At 39.3% G+C, this 22,959-nt stretch overlaps 1 protein-coding gene across 4 annotated transcripts in view; it reads left to right on the forward strand.

The window, feature by feature from the left end:
• Positions 1 to 7,736: 7,736 nt before the first annotated feature.
• The window catches only part of WASHC4 (WASH complex subunit 4), a 40,831-nt gene continuing 25,608 nt past the window's right edge, over positions 7,737 to 22,959 (forward strand). For all 4 annotated transcript variants that reach the window (XM_041468662.1, XM_041468660.1, XM_041468661.1 and 1 more), the window contains exons 1-12: positions 7,737 to 7,892; positions 11,787 to 11,926; positions 12,985 to 13,038; positions 13,153 to 13,218; positions 13,387 to 13,432; positions 15,673 to 15,740; positions 17,974 to 18,056; positions 19,044 to 19,086; positions 19,600 to 19,703; positions 20,471 to 20,591; positions 22,044 to 22,167; positions 22,262 to 22,389. In XM_041468662.1, coding sequence (XP_041324596.1) covers positions 7,832 to 7,892; positions 11,787 to 11,926; positions 12,985 to 13,038; positions 13,153 to 13,218; positions 13,387 to 13,432; positions 15,673 to 15,740; positions 17,974 to 18,056; positions 19,044 to 19,086; positions 19,600 to 19,703; positions 20,471 to 20,591; positions 22,044 to 22,167; positions 22,262 to 22,389 — 1,038 coding nt within the window. In that variant the 5' untranslated portion in view covers positions 7,737 to 7,831. The remainder of the gene's footprint in view (positions 7,893 to 11,786; positions 11,927 to 12,984; positions 13,039 to 13,152; positions 13,219 to 13,386; positions 13,433 to 15,672; positions 15,741 to 17,973; positions 18,057 to 19,043; positions 19,087 to 19,599; positions 19,704 to 20,470; positions 20,592 to 22,043; positions 22,168 to 22,261; positions 22,390 to 22,959) is intronic.

The raw sequence follows: 22,959 nt of genomic DNA on the forward strand, positions 1-22,959 counted from the left end.
GGGCGAGCGCCGCTGCTCCCCGATCCCAGCGGGGCGGCCGAGCCCTCCCGCTGCTGCCGCGGGGCCCCGGCGCAGGGACCTGCGGGGCGGCGCGGGGGGCTCCGGGCCCGCGGGCACGGGAGTCACAGAATCACAGGATCGTTAGGGTTGGAAGGGTCCTCTGGAGATCATCCAGTCCAGCCCCCCTGTCAAGGCAGGGTCACCTAGAGCAGGTCACATAGGAACGCGTCCGGGTGACTCAATGGAGAGAGACTCCCTGGGCAGCCTGGTCGAGTGCTCTGCCACCCTCCATGTATAGAAGTTCTTCCTCATGTTGAGGTGAAACTTCTCGTGTTTTAGTTTGTGGCCATTGCTCGTTGCTGGGCACCGCTGAAAAGAGTTCGGCACCACCCTGTACGCGCCCGTCTTCGAGGTGCTTGTAGGCGTAAATGAGATCCCTTCTCAGCCTTCTCTAGACTGAAACAGACCCAGCTCGCACAGCTCTTGCTCCAGACCCCTCATCATCTTTGCAGCTCTCCACTGCACCCTCCCCAGTCACTCCTTGTCTTTGGTGTAGTCACGGCCACCGAGGCCACCCGGGTGGCATTTTGCTGTCTGAGATGTGTGCAGTGTCCCCAGCAGTGCTCCAGCCATTTACAGCTTGAGGGGACAGAACCCCTCACCTTCACCTTTGCCCTCTCTACCAAGGCTGCTGGCAAGATATTCCCTTTACTCTGCTGTGGGAGTAAAAGATCATGTAGATTATTAACATTAATTTTTAGTTTATTTAATGCTAGTAATGGGGTTAAAAAACATTAATGACTTACTGGAAATCCATATCACCACCTTTGCCAAGTATTATTAAAGCAGCTCACTCTATTTAGCCATTTCTTAAAAATCTTGCTCTTGAGCTCTATTACTAAAATTGTTTCAATTTCAATATTATTTGGAAGATACAACAAAATCTTATTGTCAGAGGTATGGAGAAGATCTTGAAAACAGAAATTCAAGGTGCTAAAAAAGACCAGAAAGCAAGTGAAAATGACCCCAAAAATGACAGGAATAGCAAAAGCAAGAGTAGACAGCATGACAGTAATAATCTGCATCATTGCAAATTAGGTCAGGCTTAAACCCCAGCAACACAAAGAACATGGGTGTGTAATAAGCTTAAATACATGATGTTCCTGTCAGAAGAACAAGGAAGACAAAAATGGAAAAAAATTTATTTTAGCCAAGTTGTGAACTATGTCAGAGAGGTCAGAGGCAATGATTAAGCAAAAGTTATGACCTGCAGTCACCTTGCTACAGTTGAAAATAGAGTAGACATGAAAATATCCATATCTCAGTGAGATATCTCTTTTTTATGCTTTCCTGCAAAAGAACTGCAGCAGTGATCACCAGGGTTTTACTCCCAGGCCCCCAACCCAAATATCCATATCTCAGTGAGATATCATATCTCTTTTATATGCTTTCCTGCAAAAGAACTACAGCAGTGATCACCAGGGTTTTACTCCCAGGCCCCCAACCTCTTCCTCAGGGTATTTCAAATGCTGAAAACTACCTTAAGGACAAGGACTGCTGCAGTCCTGCTCTTCCATCCCTGTTCAGGAGGTGCAGGAAGGAGAGGTGCTGCAAGAGGTAAATTGTGCCAGTCCCCAAGGAAGTTGGGTTGGCACAACACAATCCCCCCGCAGAGTAAAGTTACACAAGGGCTTGCATTATGCCTCTCAGACCATTATTTATTCTCTGATTTAGTCCTGTGTAGCACAATTATATCCTGTCCTTTATTCAAGGCTCTTGGTGGTCCCATAAGTGTAGGTGGCCCTGAGCAGAATAAACAGAAATTAAACCCAAAACTTTTAAACTAAAATAAACCACTGCACTTCTGTTTTGCAAAGAAAGTTCTACAAAGAAAAATCACTAGCCAGCTCCTATAATTTCTTTTCTGTGGGATGAAAAATCTACAGGAGTACTTGTCTGCTTCAGTGAAAATTCTTCTCATGATGGTATCATGTGGATTGTGTGGTGATTTATTAGATCATGGAATAATCAGCCAAAAAGTCCAATAACAAAGTGGTACAATATATTTATACAAGAAGTTCATTCTCTAGTATCTGTGGTACTGTGGGTTTTAAAAGAATGGTATACAGTAATTCCAGATTTTATTAAGAAAGCTAAAAGTTTTTGCTTTGTGGCTTATTCTTAAAATATTGTTATTGCCTAATTTCATGGGTATGCAGCTTCATATCTTCCAATTATCTCACAGAAAATCTACAAAATTTCATTGCTACATTTCTTTAAAATATTCCTTCTTTAAATTGCACAATAAAAAAATTAAACCTCATAATTTTGTTGGACTAAAATGCATCATTTAACTATTGCAGGAACTGTTGTTCTGAAATGCCTGTTGTTAATATCTTGCTTTCTTTTTTGAATTGGCAGTTTATTTCAGAAAGATTAACTGCCCAGTTTGAATGGTCATGTAGCAGTACAAGGATTTTACAGGTTCATGTGCAGCTTGGTTTGCAGCTAAGCAAACCCACAAACAAGAGGTATTGACAGTCCTCACTAAAGGAATGATAACACTACCACTGACAGCAGGAGAAATGAATGTGTGGGTAGTATTCCCATTACTTGATTGAAGCTGCACAAATTCCATACAATAAATAGGGTACAATCAACTCCTACTATAATAGCTGGCATCGAAATGGTCCTATCATGCAAAGTTTGGAACTGGATTAAAGCATTGCTGAAGTTCACGGAACTTCAAATCTTGGTTCCTGATCCAAAATCCTCACCAAATTGAACAGTACACTTGGCATTTAACCACTGACACATGAGCTTAAGGCAAAATGCCTGGTTTTCCTGGATAAGCAATTTGTAATAACCTGTGGCTCTATTCCCTGTACACACACAACATACAGTTCAACAATGCAAGTGTGAAGCACCAAAGTTTGCTTAGTTGGCACACCTTCATCTCCAAACACAATTCTTAACCTAGTGAGAAAATAATAGACCTCCATTTACTTCACACACCACTAAAATATTAGGTAACGAAAGGGAAAAATCACAAGAGGACGTGTCCGTTGTCACCATATAAGAAGAGCTATATAAAGAAGAGCTGGGAAGGAAGAGGTGGGATTTATTTTAGATTTCATAGCAATAAGAGGGGCAGGGACATGAATGGCCATGAAGGTGTGCTAAAACACAAAGATGGTATCTTCATACCATCAGCTTCACATTATCATCACAGTTATGAATTCATACAAATGGGTTTAAATAACCACTTAACAAATTGTCTATGTAGAATTTCATGTGCAAATACTTACAATCAAGATTTTTGGTATCCAGAAAATTATTAGGCTGACCTTTTTGAGATAGGTCTTGTATGACCTAGTAAACGCCAACATCAGTGTTAAATATCGTAACACAGTACATTCCTCTGGGCTTTATGTTGTTGGAAAAAGTGACACAAAGTATTACCCATTAATTTTTGTACCCCAGTCAGAGAAGTACCTTGCAAATTATTAATTTCTTGTTCATTTGGGGAAAAATATCCTAGTACACCAGTGCTTACTTTGTTTGGAGCACATTTTATACATTAAGCTTAATTTTGGATTTTTTTTTCCTTTCAGTTCTGATCCCTTTTCATAAGCCAAAGTTTATCTTTGGGACAAAACCTGCAATTACCCATAGAAAGCTTTTCAGCATGAGATTTTTCCTTTGTGTCACCAAATTTTCAGGAGATGTATGTCAGCACATGGCAAAAACTGATAGGGGGATATGTTCACCAAAGCTATTCAGGAGTTAAACGTGCTTGTACAATAGCAAAAATGTGCAAATTGTGCTTGCATGTGCAGAAATGTACAGAACAAATATAAGACCTAATGTAGCTGAATATTTTAAATCCTTGTTGATTTCTGTGAAGCAGAAGCTACTCAGTGTCTTGGAAGACATCATCAAGACCTGGCAAGATCATTAGGAAAGACTGTTCCACACAGCATGCACATACTGAAGTGCTTGGGAAACTGCTTGGAATCTTCCAGGATTTGCTTTCTTTTGAAAATCATGCCCTGGGACTCAGTAATCAGCTAAATTAGCTCTGCATAGGCTTTTTGTTGTTGGAAATTATCCCTGATGGGCCTTTTCATGATGACTAGAGATTTGGTCATAGTTCAGACTCAAATTCCTCAGGAGTACTTTAGAGTTTACCCAGTTCTAAAGACCGAGTAATTAAAAAAATAAAGTAAGGCTTTGTATGGTTCACTAAGTATGTTAATTGCATGACAAGTTTCAACTAAAATTTTACACAATAAAAATATTTCATGTTTTTTTCCCTTGCTGAAGCAAAATTTTACGGGAAAGTTACTTTGTCTGTTATCTCTGCAATATTTGTATTTAAAACTTGTATTATTTTTTTTCCCCCAGAGGGTCTTAATTAGACAGCAACCATTTAAAACTTGACATTTGATTTTTCCAGACTAACCAAAAGGAGGTATATATTTGTTGAGAAAATGAGATTATTTCACCAATGTAACAAGTGGCAAGGACTATCATGTGCAGATGCCTTACTCACATGGATAAATGTAAGTCTCTCAGATTGCATATAATAGATTAGGAACTACATCTGCAAAAGTGGTTGCTATCTTAGTGGAGTGGAGCTGCAAAGAGCAGATCTCAGACGGTAAATACTTTCTGGGAATTCTGCCACAAAAACTTTGAGCAAATCTTTATTTTATTTAAAATGTTCAGAGCTAAGCATCAAACATTCCACAGAAAAGGAACATAGAGAATAGTTGGGTTTCTGCAGATACAGCAAGTCAAATTCTTTCTCCTGTAAGTAATTACAATTCTAGAAATTACTGTCAGTCTTGCTGGAGCTTTGCCTGTATACACGAGAAGCAACATCTGATCTGGGTGCTTTTCTGACCCCTCTTTTTTTTTTTTTTTTTTTTTTTTTTGAAAAAATTGGTTTCTGTTTGGATGGTTAAAATATCTGATGGATGGTTTCAAATATCAGAAAAATGCTGTTTAAAATACCAGGCAACCGAATTGTCCATTGTAGTATGGTATTTCCAATTGTGATTATTTCAAAGGAAAAAGGGTTTTTAATACCTCATGGGATCAGGCTCCTGTTGATTTATGAATCCACAGAAACCTAACCACTTCATAAATGAAACAGTCATAGTACCACATTAATTCTGCTATATTTTGGACTTTATTCTCTCATCCACTTTTTCTAGTACTCAAATGTAACAAGTAATTTCAGCTGGAACATATTTGTGTTCACATTTTACTCAATTCTTGTGAAAGTTCATTATGAAATTTCATTTCATGACCATTTTGGCCTGACCAAAAGAAATGATTGTTTTATCAATTATGTCTGTGCTCAGTAGTGGTCAGCTTAGAAACCACTGTCTATCAAACAAAGTCTAAAGAATGTTCTTACTACTCTATTTCCTGAAGATTCTAACAGATATTTGAGCAATCTTAGCAATTCCTATGAGTTTGTACCACATAAAAGCTTCCTGGTACAATGGAAGCTGTGTCACCCAGCTTCCAGAAATTCTGTTTATAAAATGTCAGTAATTTCACCTGAGCGAACAGCATAAAGCCATCCACTGATAAGACAACCCAGCAAACTTATCAATCAAATCCTAGCCAGTATCGCTGCCAGTGAGCTTCAAGACAAAGTCTAAATCAGATTTTCAGAGAAAACAGAAATTCTAGCAGAATTTCCAAATGACCTAAATAATTTCAGTGTGAGCAGCAAAACACTGCCACCTAGGGAGCCAAAGGAAAGGCAATTATCAGTCATTTAAATAAACCGACCATGAATGGCAGCATACATTTAAGTGGTGTACTTAATTGAGTACAATTGTGAATTTTTTTTTCAGTTACAGAGCTTCCTGCTCCATTAAAAAAAAAAAATCCAAAAAACAAAAAACATTCTATTTCAATGCATTTTCTTTTGAAATAATTTAATTTTTCCATATTTAAAACAAGGGCTACATCACTTATGCTGTGGGGATCACAGTGCACCCTTTGGCGTGGCACAGACCACCCAGCTGGATTACCTTGCACCCAGTTTTGATGATCCCACAACCTTACAATAAGCAACCCTGCAATATTTCTTTTACACATTCAGTTTTGATGTGGGAAGTGAGAGCCCTACCAAGTGGCAGTTCTGCAGGTTATTCCCTTGTACCTTCCTGCAGAATTGAAGGACACCTTTTTCTGGGACAGAGAGCAAAAGGCCTGATAACTACTTTTGAAGTCGTCTGAAAGCCTCTGTTCGTGTGCAGTCTTACACAGCTGAAAGAAACAGTGTTTGTTTCAAAGAAGGTTTGTGAAGAAAACTCCTCTATTTTTTTGTTTCATTTTTCAGAATTGAAACACATACATTGAATAAATGTATAGCAGCTATACTGAGTTCGATTAAAGCTGAACAGACAGAACAAGATCCTTAAAATCTAACATAAGTTGTGTTTTCATTTTGTGTGATACTCATCATCTTCTTAGAGGCACTTGTGTTCACTGCCAGCTGTCAATGTCCTGCACAGTTAAACTTCTGGTTCCATTGAAACTCAGTGTGAACATCTTCAGTTTGCGTAAGAGCCAATGAGTGGAGGAGATGTATTGGCATATTTGCATCACGATTATTTGACAACATGTTCCAAATCAGAGTTCTCTCCAGTGAAAAAAACCCCACCAAAACAAACAACTTATTCCAAACACTGTTTATTTAATTTCGCACAAAGCTGAATTTGATCTCTTCTTTCCCAGAGTGGCCTCTTAGAATGCACTTTATTAAGACAAATTAATCAATAAACGTGGTCATTCAACCAATCAGATCTTTCATTCCAAGAAATCAATAGATTCCAAAGGATGGCTTCCTTTGGAAGCGACCAGAAACTAGTAGGTGCTATTTTCAGAATTGTTGCACTACCAAGTTAGGTTTTATGGATGGTCCTGCACTTACTGACACATCTCTCATCCGGGTTGCCTCCATTTCCCGGCTCTTTCCCCACTGACATTGCCGATGCTCCTGGTGATACTGCTTTTGAAAGCCATTTCCTTTTCTGCTGATGATACAGGTTCTGCTGAGCTAATGAAATTGCTATGGTCGCTGCTAATGGCCCTGAACGGTTACTTCTCTTCCTTTCCCAAGTACTTCTATTTTTATTCTGATTTTACACCCCCTAGGGTCCTGGGAAAAAAGAAAAAAATGGCACGTGGGTAAGTACCTCACGGCCCTTGTGACCACAAACGACAGGGGGGATGATGAGCGGGAGCTCTGCAGCTCTCCCTGAGCTCCAGACCGTCCCAGAGCAGGGACAATTCCTCGCACCGCTTCCTTCCTCCAGCACCAGAGAGGGGAAGCGCTGGGGCGGCTGCGGGAAAGGGTCACGCTTTGTGCGGCAGAGCTTTCCCTCCTGCCAGCAGCCTGGGACGGGGCTGGGGCGCCGAGCCCCAGCCGAAAAGCAGGAAAGCTCCCAAAGCCCCGGTGCCTGCGAGGCCAGCACTGCCTCACCCAGCACGACCGGCTCAAGCTGCCGGGGATCGGAGGAAAGGGGGCAGCGAACTCCCCGCCCCGCGGGGCCTCCCCCGCGCTCTCTCGGCCGCAGCAGCGCTGCCCGGCGCCGACCCCCGGGCGCGGCGGGCGGAAGGAGGGAAGCAGGGAGGGAAGCAGGAGGGGCGGCGGAGCGGCGCCAGCGCTGTCCCGCCTCCTCCCGCACAGCCCAGTCTCCCCTCCGCCTCCATTTCCCGGCGTGCGGCGCGGGCGCGGGGCAGGAAGTCCCGTGCGCCTGAGTCAGGGGCGGCCGGGCGGCTGCTGCCGGGGTCGGCGGCGATGGCGCTAGAGACCCTGTCCCCGGACTGGGAGTTCGACCGCCTCGACGACGGCTCGCAGAGTGAGCGCCCGCGGAGGGCGGGCCGGACGGGGCCGGCGGGGTGCGGCGGGAGCCACCTCGGAGCGGGGGGAGGCGCGGGCTGAGCAGACCCGGCTTCCCCCGGACCGCCCCGCTGCATCCCCGCCGGGAACGGAAGGGAGGGAGGGAGGAGGAAGCGGTCGCGGGAGCTGAGCGGGGTCTCCCGCCCCCCGCGGACCCTGCCCCGCGCCCCGCCGCCAGCCCAGCGCTGGTCCCCTGCGGCCAGGCCTGCGGGGGTGGGCGGCCGCCGTGACCTTCTTTGCTCTCACCACCCTCTCCGTAGCTGTCGGGGCTGTGTTGGGGTGGGGGGAGTGGCTTTTCCAGCCCTTCATCCTTTGCTCCCTCGGGGGAGTCGCCTGCGGTGCCCCCCGTGCGGCGGGGAGGGCCAGGCTGCTTTTGCCACCCAGTCTGTTCTCGCACTAACCGGGCTTGTCGTGGGAAGGGTGTTTCTTTCCTTCCCGGTCATTTCTCATGGCCCGCGAATTTTTGTAGTGGCTTCCTTGGTTATCCAGAGAAGTCACATCAAGATATGTTGTGAGCAGTTAGTTGTACTCAGCTTTCATTGGTAAAGGCTCTCTGTCACGGGAGGCGGGCAGTCGCTTGCAGTTTCACCTTTAAAATACAACTGAATAAGATCTTCAGCGATGCTGAAGTCTTTCACGGTGGGTTCGTGTGCCCGTCAAAATACACGTTTTACTCAGCCTGTGGAGGTGACCTAGTTTCTAAACAGGGAACTTATACGGTTGTCACACTGTAATACACGCTGTAAATTGAACTGTGCCAAATTAATTATACCAGGTGTTGCTGTGAAAATATGTCACTCATGGACCAACTGTTTCACATATAATGTTATCCCAGGGGATGACACTGTTTATGCCATGTTCATTTAGTCTGGATTTCAGTGGAAGCTGAAGCTGTCCTGAGCAGAGCTTTTTATCAGTTCTCTAGTTGTAGCTTTTTACTCAAAATGCCAGTTCTCTGCTGGTTTGACCATGACATGAAATAAAACTCCAGAAAATTTACATGACTTAATATGCCCCGTTATTACCATCTCAAGGGTGAAGAAACAGGCTGATCTTCCCTCTAGAACAGCACACAGTTTTTCTAGAGAAAATCCAAAGAATAATCGTGTGACTTGAAAGGCATTTTTTGTTCTTTTTGTCTACTTTCACTTTGTATCACTAACATTAAGCAATTACAACTTTCTCAACTGAGGACATAAGTCTAGTTTGTAAGTCTAGTTTACTACATCTCTGTCCTGGATATGTATGGCTATGGCACTTGCGAATCTTGCTGCCAGTGACTTCATTGAATATTGATATTGCTGATTTTATGGAAGAAGTTAAGATTAAGTTGAGGGATCTGTGCTGCTGAATTGATCTCTTGTACTGTTCCGACTATAATGTTTTAGTTTTATCAGCTGAGAAGAAACTAAATCAAACTTTCTTATACCTTATCAAGTATGTATGCTGCTCAGAAGAAATGGGTGATATTTGCTTTCTATGATTTCATTTTCTTCCTCTGTGTGAGTCAGTTTATTTAGGAAAAATGCTCTGCATCTTAGAAAGCTTCTCTCACCTCCCAAGGAATTTTTTATCTTTGCAACTCTGCCTATCTCTGGCTAGCTAAGAGCTTCTACTCTCTTGTCTCGCTAAGAAAGTGAGAAATTATTCCTGTCTCTTATTTTATAGATGATCAGTACAAGGTAGCAAATTGATGGCTGTCAATAATTAAGTATTTGGAAGTATTTAATGAGCTGTAGTGTTGCTCAAATCCATAATTTGTCTGCTAGAAATGTGACAGTCTGTGAATCTAGCCGAGTGCTGTTGTGAGGTTTTGTTTGAGAAATGCTCAGTGGTTTGGTTCATAGAAACTGATTTCAGCAGCAATGCAAATTTCCTACTCTTGTATGACTTTGAAGTTTTTTCTGTTCTTCCTATAAAGCCCCAGTGTCTGTCAGGTTTTTTTTGTTCTTAGTTTGTCTTTTGTGTGAAGGGAGGAGATGTGATGGGGGAAGTACCAGAGCATACCTCTTTAATGTCTCCCCTACTCTGGATTTTGTAGCGGTAAAGCACTGAAGCTGACATGGTGGCTGGTTAAAATCCGTTCAGCAGGGCTGTGCATCTATGAGTGTTTTACTGGTTTGCTGCAGCAGAGCTTACAGAAGGTGCACTGGAAAGAACCTGAAGGATGAGATGGACTTGATGGAATAGAATAGTACAATGACACAGCTTAAGGGCTACACATCAGTGCCTGGAGTGCTGCTGATGGAGGGTGTTTTACTCACTTCTTTATTCTTCTCCTGTGTGAAATTCAGTCTCCTGATCTTGACGAGCCTGTGCGCTGTCTAGGCTGCAGGTGGTACTAGAACTCAATGGCACTGATGCCATTATTGTGGGAGAGTGCGCTGTGCTCCTTGGGTCGGCTTTGCAGTCTGCGTGCCTTTATGGTTCGCATTGCTGCTGCTTTCAAAGTACTATCTTAAAATTAATTCAGGTCTTCACTGCAGTAATTTCTCCTTCTCAGTCTCAACCTCCCTGCACGTAGTCCTTTTCATCTTTCCCTTATCAATTTGTCTTTATTCATTCTTCCTTTTCTACCTGGTGCAGTTTCTCAGATATTTTCTTTCTGCAAAAAATGTTTCAATGGTGATTGATTCAGCAGTGCTCTCCCACTGAAGTAGCTGTCAGCTACCATTTGGCTCATTTGTTTGCAGTGACAATGACTAAAAGGTTGAACAGGCAGAATAAAAGAATATATAATTTTTAACTTTCTAGGCCAGTCTACTTGCTGAAATGCGAAAAGGGCACATATAAAGCTATGTGACAGCTGAATTCTTGTGTAAGAAAAGTTCGGTTGTCCAGCTGACCTTCATTCTCTAACTTTTTTTTAGATAATCCTATTTCCAACAAATAGCAGAAGATCACAAGCTGTTAGATTTCTTATCTAATTATGGGAAAGACACTTTAGTCTTTACATGAAAAAGGACTGTACTTCCTGAGTGTAGGAGCCTTGAACTGTAATCATTTACTCTGTGGTTCAGATTGTGCAGCTAAGTAAATGAGTATAATTTGAGGAGGAGTGGGGAGCATCTTAATATGAGAAATAAAAAAGACCAGGATAGAGAGCATGAAACTCTTTTGCACCAATTGTCTTTAGATTTACTTTGCTACTTAAGACCACTGTGGTTTGTGTTTGACCAGCTGAATGTTAGCCTTTGAACCTACTTGTCCCTTTGAACCTACTTGCCCCTGACACTAACAGGACAGCTGTGCATTTCAATGCCCAGCAGAAGAAAAATTCTGCCTGAGAAGGGTGAATTTGAAAGTGGGAGGGAATGACTAAAAGCCATAAGCTTTCCATGTAATGCTCAAATAACTCACTGAGAGGTACCAGGGAGAAGTGGAAAGAGGATTGCTGGAAATTCAGCTGCTGCTCAGGCTGAAATTATTAGACCCATTGCCTCAAAGTTCTTATATAAATGCATTTGTACTGGCTCAGCTGATGGGTAGGGTCACCTGCTGTGCTACAGTTTCCACAGTAATTTCTTTGCTCAGCACCTTATGTGATTGTTAAGGTCTTAGTTTAACATTACATGTACCTTGGAAAAAAAAATTTCTGCATACTGCTTAGATGTTTGAAACTCTTCAAGTAGTATTTGCATTTCTTTTAAACCAACACTAAGTTTTAGGATTGTTTTTAAACAAATAAGAACTTTGTATGAAATCTGCATTTTATTAAAGAAAAATGCCACAGCAAAATGAGGAATACAGGACTAAAGCTAAATAGCAAGATATTAAATGTTTTAATAACATTTTTTGATATTGCAGTTTATTGAATTGTTTTTAAAACTGTACTAATGTTATCAATTCTCAGAAATTCATGCTGAAGTGCAGTTGAAGAATTATGGAAAATTCCTTGAGGAATATACATCTCAGCTAAAGAGAATTGAAGATGCTTTGGATGACTCTGTTGGAGATGTTTGGGACTTCAGTCTGGATCCCATTGCTTTAAAGGTCTTCATATTTTTAATATACTCTGTTACTTTCCTAGTTTGTCCTTTCCTTCAAAACCTCCGAAGTAAAAGCTTGATACATTTGTGCTCTTAAAATTTTGACTTGTGTGTTTGAGAAAACTATCCAATACTATTTTAATTATCAAGTAATTAATAAATTGGTGCATATCATATGAGAAGAAGCTTTCACATTATTATTTTCTAGTCTTAGGGATACTAGATGAAGTTGAATGAATTTCTAATTTTTCATGTGCTGGGAAGGCTGGTTGCAGCAGACTTCTCCCCTGTGACTGTTAGTGTTTTTGTCTGGGGCTCCAGGAGTGCTCACTAATAGTTGTAAAACTGCACAGTGAACTTTGTGTGTATTTGTAGGTTGTGTTTTGACCTAATGGCCTTGGTACAGTATTGGCTGTTTTCTTGGTCTCAAATTCTGTGTCCTCTGTGGAGCATTAGCTTTTCCTTTTCACTGAATTTGCAGAAATAAATTAAAAGCACTTTTGTTGCCGTGTGAAACTTGTCTGTGCTGAAGGTGCACTCCCAAGCAATCATCTGTCTGAATAATTTGGATAAATTATGTGTAGAGCCACCACAGTACTGCATGTTTATAGACTAGTTAAAATCAGGCTGACTTAAGTACATATTGTCATTGCCTGCATACAGATGTATTTTCTGCTTCCTGTTTCTGGCATTTGGAATTATTAATTCATGTTTTAGTTTTCCTGAGCTTTTTTTCTCCTACATATGCCATAATGATCATGTTTTTGCTTTGCAAGTTTTGTAAGTAAATTGTTGTAAATGCTATGTAATATACCTGGTTATTTGTCTGCCTAAAGTGAAAGGAAAGGTATTTCCATGTGAACGTGAAGGGTTCCTGCAGTGCGGGCTGCCAGTAATGTGCAATTGTGGCTCTCTTATTACTGACCCTATTTCAGATTAAACTGGTGGAATACTTGTCTAGTTGGATGAATGTATTTTTGAGTAATGTTTTCTGAAGTTGCTGATTTGTTTTTCTGTTTGGTTGTTTTGTGGTTTTTTGTTTGCTTTTTATTTTAATTTTAGCTTTTGCCATATGAACAGTCCTCCCTACTGGAGCTCATAAAGACAGAAAACAAGGTAAGCACTTTATGCTTAAAGGAAAAAAAAAAGTTATTCAACCTCAATCCAAGCCCTCTAAATGTGTGAACTTGTTTGTAATCTGTGTGATTTTTTTCCTCACTTTGTGTCTAGGTTCTAAACAAAGTTATAACAGTGTATGCTGCTCTTTGCTGTGAAATCAAGAAGTTAAAATATGAGGTAAATTCAGCTGACTTTTATTATTGTATATGAAAAGGTTTGCAGTTTGGCATGCTCATATATACATTTAATTTTGTCAATAAAGAAACAAGACGTGTCTAAATTATTTTGTAGCTTGATTACATATATCCTGTTTATTAAAAAACAAATTTCTGCTTTCGTTGTTAGGCGGAAACTAAATTTTATAATGGCCTCTTGTTTTATGGAGAAGGAGGTAAGTAGCTCCTTTTACTATAAAAGTATGTAGTTTTATATTATTGCTTCAGGTTACATTAAATGCTACAATAACTGTAATTTTATTTTATGGATACATGCTTTCTCTGTGATGCACACCAAATAGAGAACTTTGAGGGTATAGGGATATATGTTAGTGTCTTGTAGCTGTCCTGAGTTAGCTAAAGATTTATCTTAAGATTTATCAGGTTTATCTGTAAAGCCCTGCAGTAAGTATTGTTACATGAACAGGAAATTTTGTTGCAGCCTTATTTACACGGGAAGTAGGGAGTGTGAGCTCCCTACATGCAGCTTGTCCGCTGTAGCAGCTATTTTGCAAGGTATAGCACTGAAAACATGTTTTTCACATGTAAACTCATCCTAAACCAACTTATTTCCTTTTGGAACTACATTTGGCATCGGCTGTAGTAAAACAATAAATCTGTGATTTAACTGTAGTAAAACAGTGAAACCATTAAAAAATAACTTGGCCCAAGTCCTGCCCTCTTCACTTAGTGTGTTGGTATCACCTCCCCTTGCAGTGCAGGTAACTCACACTACGTCTTTAGACCATGGCATAAGATAGGAGGGGCCCAAGTCGTTGTAAGTCAGTTCACAAATCGTGAGGCACTGCTTCAGGTGACAGCTTTTTGCCTTGAAGTTAAACTGGTGATTCCTGAATGACTGGCCTTAAGCTTCCACCTCAAGGGATGCTAGTGTGGGAATAAGCACAGATCTTTGTCATAAGACAGAAATATCAGAGAATGTGAAAACTTGGAGCTCAGGACTGTTTATCACACTTTTAAGTGCTATATAAGATAACTGTTGTGCTTAAGGAGCATGGAAACGTGGGGGATTTGTTAGCTTGTTATGTGGGAGGTTTTTTGGGGTGTGTGTGTTTGGGTTTTTTTCCTTTTTTTTCTTAGCAGACTTGCATGTCTTATCAGATATGGTTTTAAATATTTTAAAGTCATATGCTGCCAAAATGATACTGGGAGATCCCTCAGAATTTTCCATGTCTCTAGTGTGAAAAAGCCAGAGTATAGCAGATTATTATGTTACAGCAGCAGTTTGTTCCTGATGGGTGTTGTGCAGAGAATGCTTGGGAATGGCAGGAACTTAGAGGTCAGCCTTCTCAGGGTTAGGTAGGAATGCAGAAATGATGTTCTTTATTTCCATATCACTACTTGTAGCATTTTTTCTGATAAAAGCAAGCTTGCTTTCTTTAAACAACTGGCAAAGTTACTGGCTCAAGGATGATTGAAATTTAAACAAATACTATGCTGGCTTTTTCCATCTATATAAAGAAAACTTTTTTCCCCATCTTGTCATTGCAGTGGCTAGGACTAGTCTAGGAACTTCAGGTGGTTGGGTGGGGTTTTTTGGGACATACACTGAAGAGATTAAAGGTTGCATAAAATGTGTAAATGGGAAGCAAAGCAATGTTTAGTATCCTGTCCCAGAGCTCCATGTTAGAGAAAAATGGAGACTCCTTTAATCTCTGACAGCTGTAAAAGAATATATTTTATGTAGCAAGAAGACCTGCATTTCTTAGGCAGGTAAACTTGTAATTTTAAGTGAACTTTTCTTGCTTAGAGTGACCCAGAAGAAAAATCTCAAGTCTAGAGCATCCATTTGTTGTCACATTAAAAAGACAGTATTTTGTCAGGTGATGTTCAAACCGCTCCAGATGACTGAAACACTTTGGCATGGCTGATGTAATTATTGTATTTCTGTGTTCTGTGTCATACAGATAATGCTGTGAAGCTATGGTGGTAAGCCTGTTCTTTTGTGCAGAAGGATATGTAGGAAAAAGAAAATTAATTATTTCTGGTCGTGTAGTATATTCTCTCTGTAAAAAAACATCTGGATATTTCTTGCAAGATAAATACGTAGTATTTTCATGCAAATTTCTTAAAAGTAGAAACATTTATATGAAGTTGCATAGTACATATGCCCTTAAAGAATTATGGGGTTTATTCTTTTTCTTTCAGATGAAGGAGACTTTTCCCAGCTTTGTATCTAATTTATAAACCATGTAATTTTTAATGAGAAAGAAACTCCAAAAATAAGTCTACCTTAGGAAAGCAAAATTAGGAGGTTTTGAGGCTCCATCAATACACTTGTAATAGTGCACTCTACTAGTATGACTAATAAATGTCTTGGAGGGCAAGATTCAATGTTAGTTTAACAGGTACAACACAGGCTTTAGAAAGTGTTGACAAATGTTTCTCTTTTAAGCCACAGATTCCAGCATGGTGGAGGGAGATTGCCAAATACAGATGGGAAGATTTGTTTCTTTCTTGCAGGTAGAGTATGTTTTGATTGTTTGACAAGAATTATGATATTAATTTTACTTGCAAAATGGATTTAACAGTCTGCCATATCCTGTTTGCATTTTGCTGAAAGGCATAGCAGCCATTTAATATGTTACTGTGTTTTGCCTGCAGACCAGTTGTTGTATCACACATTGTTTGGGATTTTTTATACTTTTCTCTGGAAATCTAATGAGAGAAGGAATTAGAAATGGCTTTAAAATATTTCTGTAGGAGAAGATAAATTGAGGTTGCTTTCATCTGTAGTTAAAGTTAGCTGTTTTTATGAGTTTGATTAGCAAGTTCTGGTGTTCATTGAATATTGGAAATGGGTTAATTGTTTTATATGTTTGGGGGTTTTTTAGCTGGTAGAAGAAAACAAAATCAAAGTATCTGCCTGAAAAAAATTGCTTGTGTTTCTTTCAAACATTTTTGGAAGAGCACTCCTTTGCATGAAAACAGGATCTGTTTTTATTCTGAGGATTTCCTGCGCTCTTGGGTTTCAGTCTGTTGTGGAGTTTTTTGTCCTTAATATAACTTAAGCAACTGTCCCATTCCCAAAAACATTTTTTTTATGCAATATTGCTTGTAAGGAGTAGCTGTGGTGAAGTAGAGAATATAGAGGAAGCTTCCAGGATGTTTAAACAAATTTTGGTTTTACAGGAGTTAAAATTTATATTCTGATTCTGCAGCATGGCACTAATCATTGTCATGACAAGACAAATGCTGTGTAGGAAGTAATTTCTCAACTTCCTTGACCATGCTGAAGTGCAGTGAATTGTTAGGATCGTTTGGGTTTTCTTTCTCATTTTCCAACCTCTTTGTCTTAGCAGCTTTGTAGGTTTCATCCTTCATTCTCTGTTTTGCTTATCAAGTTTGTTCTTTTCCAGCAGTTGGATTCTCCTAAATCCATTCAGTGTTCTACATCCCTAGATTAGGAAATGTTGTTCTGGTCAGTGTTATAAGCATATCCACAGGGGTGGTGTGAAAATACAAAAGGTGAAAAGTTGCTTTCATAGAGCTAATGACCATGTATTGGTTTCTTGGCTCTTTTGGGCTTTCTGGATTAGCTAGATGAAGTAGCCTCAAATTTGCTAGGTCAAAAAGGTTTTTTAAAGCGTTATCAAAATAATACTCTGAAATACTAGTTTAAAAATGACAGTCTTGTCTGTATTATGTAGCTGCTAATATGCATGTGCTGTTGAATTGGACTTCTTTCAGAAATTTTAAAATGGCAGCTGGTGCTGCCTCCCCAGGAAACATGATCTCATCTGTCTATTAATCCATTCTTCTGGAATCTGTTGGCTTATTTCAGCTGCGTTTGTTAGAGCAGTACAATTTTAAGAAGTAATGGTTTGTGAAAACTGGTGACTAATAGAAGGCAGAAGCCCAAATAGGATCTATTTTTGATGGGGAGGAAGACAGAATTCAGCTGTTAACCAGTTTCCTGGCTGCCTGACTGTGCAGCCCGTGTGGACTGTCTGCTATAAAACCATCTGTGTGCAGCCTGGCTAGACTCATCACACACTGACATTTCCCTGATGGGATTTGTAAGGTAAATTAATGAGCAGATGTTACTGCAGTTAAGGGAAACTCAAATTAATTTATCCTGTTGTTCAAGGAATGCTGTGTTAAAATCCATTATAGAAATTAAGATACCTCTTTATATGGTCAGAGTTGACATGTTCTTACTCATTTTGTGTTACGTAACCAAGGCCAAGTTCTGCCTTCGTCAGGCAAACCTTTCAAAGACATTGATTTTCTTTGTTTTAAAGCAGTATTCTGTGGCTTATCACTCTAACAGTAAGAGCTTCTGTGGTAATTTCCAATTTGAATTTGGCTATTACCAGCATCCAGAGTGTGGCTCTTGAATCTAGTGGGGAAAAAGCACAGCCTCTGCTGGATTTTGTCCTTGAAAGTACTTGGGCTCTGTTGTCAAGTCACTTCTTGCTGTCTTTGATAAATTGAACCAATACTATAAATGGTCAGAGTTGTAATGGAAGCTTGTGTTTGGTAGTTTCTTAGCTTAGTCCCAGATCCTGTTTCAGAGCTGTTAGTAGGATGTTTTCCATCCCGCTGTAGATCTGTCCACTGACTTGGGTTAGGGGTATAGTTGGAACTTTGGCTGAATATTCTGTAGTTTATGTTCAGTTTTTTTGGTGTAATGACAACTTGTCTATGAGGAGGATCTATATATTTATATGCATTTTGTTTTCTTGTATTTCAGGAGCTGTCTTGCTTTGTTACCCGATGTTATGAAGTGGTGGTGAATGTAGTGCATCAGCTGGCTGTTCTGTATACCAGCAACAAGTAATTATTCCCTAAAGTGCTGTATTGTTACTATGTAGAGTTAAATGTATAAAACATGAATGTTTTATACATGTTCTATTTGAGGAAATGGTCATTTTTGGAATATTGTTGTCTAGAGAGAGTGCTTTGGTGTGCAAGTTTGAGCTTCATAAATGGTTATGGAAATGGTTTTGTTTTGTTTTCAGAAAAAATAGTGCTTGTATATAATGAGATGCAAGGATGTTAGTGTTTGTTATTTTTAGTCTTTATGTTTGAGAAATATTGCTGATTTTTCATCCTTGCTCTGTTTGAGACACTCCTCCTGTTTCTTGATACATAGTTTAAAAATCAAATAATTTCTGCAGTCCAGTTTGAAAATGTAAATCTTGGCATGTATTCTTCACAGAGCAGCCATGGTTTTAACATCTGAAGTTTAGCTTGGTAGGGCTGTTTGGTTTAGCTCCTTTGAAAACTGTGAGGAAGGTTTAGTTCTGAACAGGATTGTTGGAGTTAGCTTTGAATACCTCTGCAGGACTCTCAATTGCTTCCCCATCCCTCAATAGGATAGCACCATCTTCTCAGTTTTATTTGTTGCTTTTATTTTTGGCTTATGCCACACCACAAGGCAGACTTCCTGTGTGGTGCTGGATGTGTAGCTTGGACATGGCTTGAGTAAATACAAAGTGATTTTATTCTCTGGGTGTGTCAAGGCTATTTGCATAACTGAAGTGGGAATTGCTGACGCACGTGGGCACTGAATACACTTGGTGGTTTCAACCAGTCACATGCTGTATCTTTAAAAATACAGTTTTAAATTTGATCAGAGTATACAGATTTCACCCAGTATATACTTTTCATCAGGTTTTGATGTTCTTTTGTTTCCTGAAGTTACTATGTTAACAAAGAAAAATGTTCCCAGAAGACAGAGAACACACCATGATACAGAACTGATAAATATGATCTGTTCTAAGGATGAAAAAGGCATTAAAATATTGATTTTATTTACAGGAGTGCACCTAAAATTATAGAGACATCTGGAGTTCATTTTCAGGTGGGAATGATTTGGAACTCTTTTGCTTATGTGAATATATATAGGTCTTGATGATTAATCCTGAGAAAACCAGCATGAAAGTGACTATAGAGAACAGCTTTCAATTTAAAGGTTTTATTTTATTTTTCAGCTTTTTCTGACCTTTATATGGGAAGGCCTGGTTTCTCCATGTCAGTCATATTCTAAATTTCCTAGCCACTAAGTGTTTGCATGCTCCCTTATTGCAATGTGTGCCTCGGCATATAGACTATTTTAAAAATTGTGTCTTCAGTGTCAAGATAGATCAAGGAATTTGGTTTGTATGCAGACATCCCTTTAATATTTCTTGTGTCACTACAAATGAAATCTTTAAGCTGCAAAACCACAAATTCTCCTGTTTAACTCTCTAGCTGATATCTTGTTGGCTGAAAATGTGTTGAAAGGAACTGAAATTTTATGTGCCTCATATGACTGCAATAAACTTTCTATTAATTACAGTCCTTTTCTCTCTATTTTTTTCCCCTTCACATACAGGCAATGTATGAGCATCTAGGAGAGTTGCTCACAATCTTGATCACTCTGGATGAAATAATTGACAATCATGCCACGCTGAAAGATCACTGGACTATGTACAAGAGGTGTGTCTCTGATGTGAAAAATACTCGCACAAACTAAGACATAAAAGCATATGCATCTGTCTGTGTTCCAAGAAAGTCAGTGTGAGAACATGGATTTTGGTAGTCTCTCCAGAAATTTCAGTGAAGAGCAGGGCTGAGCTCCCACAGTGTCCTTCTAAGGGCATTCTAAGGGCACCAGTGTGTTTGAGTATGAATGTTGCATTTTCAGTGTGGGGTAAGCATCTTGGCTAACAATGTAATAGTTGGTGGGATTTAAAGAATATTCAGTAAGAAATTTAGTTGTGTAAAGAACTGAGCTAAGACTATGCCTGTTCATATTGATCATGGGAATGGGCATACAGCTTTAAGAAGGGGTGGTACCTTAAGTAAAAGATTCAACAATTATAAAGGTAGCTGAATTAGTGGAATATTAACTCTGTCCTTGAAAACCCAAATAAATGGAAGTTACTCAAATGCAAATTGTTTATACAGACCTAGTGTTATTTTGTGGGGTTTTTTTTTGTTTGTTGGTTTGGTTTGGGTTGTTTTTTTTTTTTTTTTGGTTTTTTTTTTGGGTTTTTGTTGGTTGGTTGGTTTTTCTGTTTTTTGGTTAGGTTTTTGTGTAGGTTTTTTTGTGTTGTTGTTTGTTTGCTTTTTATTTTGGGGGTTGCTGCTAAGGGCAGGAGGGGGAAATCAAAACATCTTAACAAAATAGTGCAGGATATGATAAAACTGTGACTATGTTTTAAGTGTGCTGTATGTGTGTGTTCTACACCTACCCCTTACAGGCTGCTAAAATCTGTCCATCACAACCCTTCCAAGTTTGGGATTCAAGAAGATAAACTAAAGCCATTTGAAAAACTGCTGTTAAAACTGGAATGCCAGTTACTTGATGGAATGATATTTCAGGTAATGAACTTAATATTCCCCAGTGTGATAGAGGAAGCTTACGTGAAAGCAACACTCTTTTCAGAATGGTTGGTTTGTTTGTTTGTATTTTGCTTTTGTTACGGTTACAGTCATGTGTGAATTTGGCTCTTGCATCTGTGCCTGGGAGAAAAAAGGCTCTGTTGTAAGATCGTGTCTTGCTCTTCTCGTGTGCTTGAGCTGTGCCAAGCTTTGAATGGTAGCAGTAAATGCTGACTGTTTTGCTGAACTAGAGAAACACAGACAGCTTGGCATTAGAACTGTGTATTATCAGAATTCTGCTTTTGTGCACATAATAGCGAGCGGGTTTACATAGCATAGATCTTTATTTTAGCTGCAAATTAATTAGTTTCCTCAATAATCTTTAAAATATGTTGAGTGTGACGTGTCATTCCTTGCATACAAGACAGGTTGCTGTCATTAGAGGCCACTGCGGTGAGACATACCTCTGAATCATGCAGGTGCACAGGTGGATGAGAAGGATTTTGTTACATTTTCTGTACAGTTAAATTTAATTAAATTCATACAAGAAGCCATTTCTTTAGAAAGGTGTATATTACAGATATTGAAATGTTTTGGCGTAGTGGGCAGATGATAATGTTGTTGAACCTGTTCAAAGCAGAGTCAGTTGCTCGGGTCGTGCCATTACATCTTAAATGGTATTAAGGAAAAAGTGCTTGTTCTGTAAAAGCCTTCAAAAGGAAATTGTAGGTAAATAATTAATCACACTTTGGCTTATTCTTTCAAAGGACATTGCTATCAGCTATCCATTTTTCACGTTGTATTTCCTTAATGCTGTATAAGTACAAAGACTTTGTTGTAGGTTTGAGACATCAATAGGATTTGACCGGAATTTATTCCGGAAGTTTCCCCTCCTGTCCTGCAAAAAAAATTCATTAAAAATATTAGATGCAGTTCTAATAAAAACTTTTCTAATCTCTTCAGAAAGTATGGAATATGTCTCTATTTTTTGACTGTCATGGGGTTTTGGGACCTTTTTTGAACTGCCAGCAGTAGTGTGTGGTTTTATGCTGCAATGTCATGAGCCACATCCTACAAGTGACTTGTACAGTAATATTGATTAAAGGACAATTAGTAACATGCTATAATGTGATAATACAAATACGCATCTAGTTTCTTAGCACTAGCTCATCAAATGGCTTCTTTAAAAATGCTCCTTAAAGGAAATGGGAAAATAAATAAATTGGGGGTTGGAATGTCAAGTGTAAAAAGTGTTTTAATATTTTCTGGTTTTATACTTAAAAATGTAATCATAGTTAAGAACATGTATGTCATAGAAGGTTAAGGCCTCCTTTAGGTTAGTCTTAAATCAGTGTGCTCTTCCAGTATTCTCTTGAAAACCAGTACTCTTTTGAGGTCCAAAACTCATGGCATTATCTTAATATATTGATATTTTCCCCCCTTTTTATTTAGGCCTGTATAGAGCAACAATTTGATTCTTTAAATGGTGGAGTGTCTGTGTCAAAGAACAGCACATTTGCTGAAGAATTTGCTCATACTCTTCGTACATCTTTCTCAAATGTCGAAGCCAAACTTGGTAAGGCAAGCTCATGCTTTTCCTGCCAGCTTCACTGTTTCTCAAATTGTTTATATTGTTTGGGAGTAAAATTCACAAGGGTGTATTTTTTCAGGTGAACCTTCAGAAATTGACCAGAGAGATAAATATGTGGGCATCTGTGGCCTCTTTGTACTGCATTTTCAGATTTTTCGGTCTGTAGACAAGAAATTTTATAAGTCATTGTTGGATGTCTGTAAGAAGGTAAGTGCTTTATTCTTTTGTCTTTCATTAATGAAGTAGATAATTTCCTGAGTTGCATAGTGTAGCACTATGCAAGACTTGGGAAAAGAAAGAAACACAAAAAACGTCTGAAATCGGAGTTAAGAATTTTCTACTTCTTACAACTCCCCCCTGCCATTTTCTTTTAAAGATGGTCTATAATGTGTGCACTCACATAGCAGCAAGGTAAAATAAACTTAATCAACTTGCCATTTTTATTAAAATATTTATTCTCGAGATTAATATGGCACTGAAGACAAAAATCTCTTTAAGTTACAAATACTCTGGTGCTAAATAAATGCTGTGGGCTTTGACTGTGACTAGAAACATTTGTTTTGGAAGACCTCTAAGTGCAAAGTTGACTGGGATGTTTTCATATTGGATGGCATGAAGAAATTATTAAATTCTCTAATATTATTTAGATTCACTGAGAGTGGTTATAATTTTGCCCATGGTGTCCTTAGTGAACATCTAGGGAAACTTTTAACATCAATGCAATACTCTGTAGAAAACAGTTACACAGAAATAAACTGAACTGTGTTAATTGCATTT

The sequence above is a fragment of the Pyrgilauda ruficollis genome, unplaced genomic scaffold (genome assembly GCF_017590135.1).
Source record: "Pyrgilauda ruficollis isolate IOZ18807 unplaced genomic scaffold, ASM1759013v1 scaffold224, whole genome shotgun sequence".
Classification (NCBI taxonomy): domain Eukaryota; kingdom Metazoa; phylum Chordata; class Aves; order Passeriformes; family Passeridae; genus Pyrgilauda; species Pyrgilauda ruficollis.